Source organism: Nanorana parkeri, unplaced genomic scaffold (genome assembly GCF_000935625.1).
Source record: "Nanorana parkeri isolate BGI_ZX_2015 unplaced genomic scaffold, ASM93562v1 scaffold1230, whole genome shotgun sequence".
Taxonomy (NCBI): domain Eukaryota; kingdom Metazoa; phylum Chordata; class Amphibia; order Anura; family Dicroglossidae; genus Nanorana; species Nanorana parkeri.
Window position 1 is genome coordinate 221138 of NW_017307498.1, and position 4152 is coordinate 225289.

A 4152-nucleotide genomic window follows, 5' to 3' on the forward strand; every position below is an offset into this window, starting at 1 on the left:
CAATTGCTCCCTGGGGTGAGCAATCTTGCAAGGTTTAGAGACCAGACCAGTGACTTTTCTTCAAACAGTGTTACATTTATTGGTGCAACACACAGGCTATATACATTGCTCAAAGAAAGTAAATACTTCAAAAACAAAATCCTAGCCGTGTCCCGGCACTAACTAAACATACGATAGTCCTGACTACCAACCTGTACAAACCTATTGTTTGCCAGGCTTCAGCAAAACACACTGACCAACCTTGTGCTCCAGCAGATAGACTGTCTGCTCCCCAGGCTCCAGAGCTCTGTCTGTTGGCCTCACCTGCACTAAATTGCCACTGAGGCAAAGCGTAAAACCTGGGGCCTACTATAGGTTCCGGAAGGTGTAAGAGAGGAATCTGGGCGACACATAAACCCCGGACAGGACCTCTCCTTGCTCTCTACATGATGACCTGCTACACCGGCTAAAGGATTTTTAGTTCTGTGCAGCCAGTGTTGTGATTCAAGCACTAGTGAGAGATAGCACAGCAGCAGCAACAGCATTGTTTGGTCAATGACTTACTCCCAGCCTGCAGATTGGGCAATGATGGTCACATGCTGATAACCCATTAATCAGTTCACTGTGCTTTCTCATCCTGTCACTATTTTCATGATCTGCACATGTTGTATATGTAGCAGAGTCTGATTGGCTCCTGGAGCTGGCTCTACCTCTCCAAATCTAACTACTGCAGTACAGGGGGTTACAAAAACCTGATATCAAGACAACTTTTGCTGCTTACACCAGTCACATTTAAAACTTAAGCAATCAGCTGAATACAACGATGAAATACATATATGAGAACTGTTTTACTAGCCAAAGGATTTGTATTTATGTCTATCCACGCCTAAGATTTACACAGCTATGCCACACAGCACAGCCCTGTCTGGGAGGGCAAGAAACATGATTTTTTTCTCATAATGTTAAATAACACTTACCCAGCTTGTGATTGGGCAGCGAAGGAGAAGCAGCAGACTGATGATCTTATTTAACTTTCCCTCGGCACTCTGCTCTATCAGCACACAACCTATTAGTACATGAATACTGAATACAGAATAACTGGCTCCTCGTGCTGCTCTTTCTTCTACTGCAAGAGATTGATACCAGGTCATATTTAGATCGTAACACTGCTTGCATTTAAAACATACTTTAAAAGGCATATAAATGAAAAAAGAACTGCATTCATTTTAGTGTTTTATATTTGCCTGAAGTGCATTTTTAAAGCATATATAAGTGGAAGAATACTGTTGTTTTTTTGGTGGCCTGATTATATATTATTCCCTGAATCCCAATAAATCACAGATCATTTAATAAGCAATCTTTAAAAAAACATCCATGCCACGGCTTGATCCATCCAAACCAGCTAAGACAATTACTTTGTGTGTAGCTCTACTTTGTACCACTAGAGGGAGCCCCAGACAAGTGACAAATACCATCATCAAGTTAGAGTCAGCCAATGGAATGTAAAAAAATGATCAGCAAAAACTAAGACTTGATCATAGCCATCACTTACATAAGACTTAATACAATGTAACTACAGTATCGCTTTTCCATTACTAATATGTCCCTAAAATAAAAAAAAATAAAAAAAACCTCAGCTCATTTCATACTTTAAAGCAGGGGTGTCAAACTCAATTTAATCGTGAGCCGCATCAACATTATGGTTGCCCTCAAAGGGCCTGTAAGACTATATAAATGTATCTAATCTTTATCATAATTGCCTCTGCATTCGATTATCACTGGTTTTAGTAATAACTTAATACCTAGATCTGAAAGTAGAAGTCTAGGAAATGGCCTGGTGGGCCGGATTCGGCCCCTGGGCCTTGAGTTTGACACATGTGCTTTAAAGGGTAATACCACTTTTCCAGGTCAGTTTGGGAAAATGGAAGTACCCCCTCCAATCTGGTTCCCTCTCCTATTGTCTCCCACCTCTCCTCCCCCCACCCCCGCTATACTTATGCCGGTGCTGGGACTGTGCTGGGCCCCCTAGAGGCCCGAGGCCCTGCCACTGCTTATATGGGCTGAAGGGGCAGCTGCTTTGGGCCCCACAACAATGATTGGGCCCTGGGCGACTGCCCCTTTTGCTACTATCCCTACCCCGTATTGCTGTGTAGCACAGCTCTGCACTATAGATTTTTTCCATTTTCCAAATTCACCTGGGAAAGTGAAATTATTCTTTTAAATAAAATGTACAACATTGACATATTTATTTTGCGATAATAAGCAGAAAACAATCATAGATGACAATAAAAAGTTAGAATTTGAATTAATTTAATCAGTAATTTCCTATAAAAACAACAGAAAGCTTTCCGTCCTGTCCATTCGTCTTGGCACACTTGAAGATAGTGGTCATTGAATGAAGGTTCTTTGTTGCATTCAACTTATGCAGTGTGATCACTTTCAATAAATTGAGCTTCAAGTGGTCACACGCATCTTTGCACTAATTCGAGCATTCATTATGGCGATATGGGTGAATAATTGGGCATGTGAGTTTTCAAAAGTTTTCTTTATTGTATGTGCTGATATTTCAGCTTATTGGAAAATAGAAGAAAATTCTGTTCCTTTCCTTTGTCTGTTTTGATCAGGGAGATACAGTCTGAAGACACACAGCTTCTACAATGCTCTGTTTTTGGAAACCCCACAATGCTCCATGACACCAATCTCATGGAGGCACCTAATGTTCATCTGTAGATTTTATACACATAACAAAAAGAGAAAAAAACAAAAACAAACAGCAGTTAAAACCTTAAAGGAGAACTATGGGGTTAGTGCTTTTCCCCATAGTTCTCCTTAGGGTAACGGGAGGACACAAAGTAGCGTCCTTCCGTCACGCTAACCTCAGTATACCGCAGCTGAAGCGGATCCCGACAATTATGGCAGAGCCAGCTGTACCCGCCCCCTCCCCGTCCGTTCGGCCAGTCACCGCTAGAGGATCGGAGCAGGGAGGGGGGAATCCAGCCCCTCCCCTGTCATGGCAGAGAGCCGTGAGAGGATCGAGAGGAGGTGAGCGAACCCCCGTATGTGTTCGCTCACTTCCCGATCTACTGAGCTGACCTGTGACAGTCTCATTGTCACAGGTCGGCTAGACCTATGAGGTGAGTGAAAAGCACTCACCTTATAGTTCTCCTTTAAAGTAAAATTTACCAAAAACAATTACAAAGTGGATACTAAAAACAAAATGTGATTAAGATTTAGTGTATTTTTCCACAGGTTCACATTAACAGATTAAAATCACCATATGCGAGTCAATGCACAGAAGGGGATGACATCAAGAATTTCTATAAGGATGTTTATGGTGCTGGGTATACACGGGAGGTGAGTTGAAGGCAAATGTCTAATCAATTAACAGAGCTAATCAATACCAAGGGATGAAGCTCGCATTAGCATCATGTTGGTTATGCACACACATATCTACACACTATATTACCAAAAGTATTGGGACACCCCTCCAAATCATTGGACTCAGGTGTTCCTTGAATATAACATTATTATTATTATATATTATTATTATTATAACAAAGTGAAGCAACGGGGAAAAACAGCAACTCAGCCACGAAGTAGTAGGCCACGTAAAATGACAGAGCGGGGTCAGCACATGCTGAAGTGCACAGTGCGCAGAAGTCACCAACTGTCTGCAGAGTCAATAGCTACAGACCTCCAAACTCCGTGTGGCCTTAAGATTAGATGTGTAGAGAGCTTCATGGAATGGGTTTCCATGGTTGAGCAGCTACACCCAAGCCTTACATCACCAAGTGCAATGCAAAGCGTCGGAAGCAGTGGTGTAAAGCACGCCGCCACTGGACTCTAGAGAATTGGAGACGTGTTCTCTGGAGTGATGAATCACGCTTCTTTGTCTGGCAATCCGATGGACGTGTCTGGGTTTGGCGGTTGCCAGGAGAATGGTACTTGCTTGACTGCATTGTGCCAAGTGTAAAGTTTGGTGGAGGGGGGATTATGGTGTGGAGTTGTTTTTCAGGGGTTGGGTTTGGCCCCTTAGTTCCAGGGAAGGGAACTCTTAAGGCATCAGCATACCAAGACATTTTGGACAATTTCATGCTCCCAACTTTGTGGGAACAGTTTGGGGATGGCCCCTGCTTGTTCAGCATTGCAGTCATCGGAAGCCCGCCCCTCACC

General features: G+C 42.9%; 1 protein-coding gene across 1 annotated transcript in view; it reads left to right on the forward strand.

The window, feature by feature from the left end:
* LOC108797120 (amiloride-sensitive sodium channel subunit gamma-2-like) overlaps positions 1 to 4152 on the forward strand; it is a gene marked incomplete at its 5' end in the record, with an annotated part of 29872 nt that overhangs the window by 12075 nt on the left and 13645 nt on the right. The window contains one exon of the mRNA XM_018568694.1: positions 3229 to 3333. Coding sequence (XP_018424196.1) covers positions 3229 to 3333 — 105 coding nt within the window. The remainder of the gene's footprint in view (positions 1 to 3228; positions 3334 to 4152) is intronic.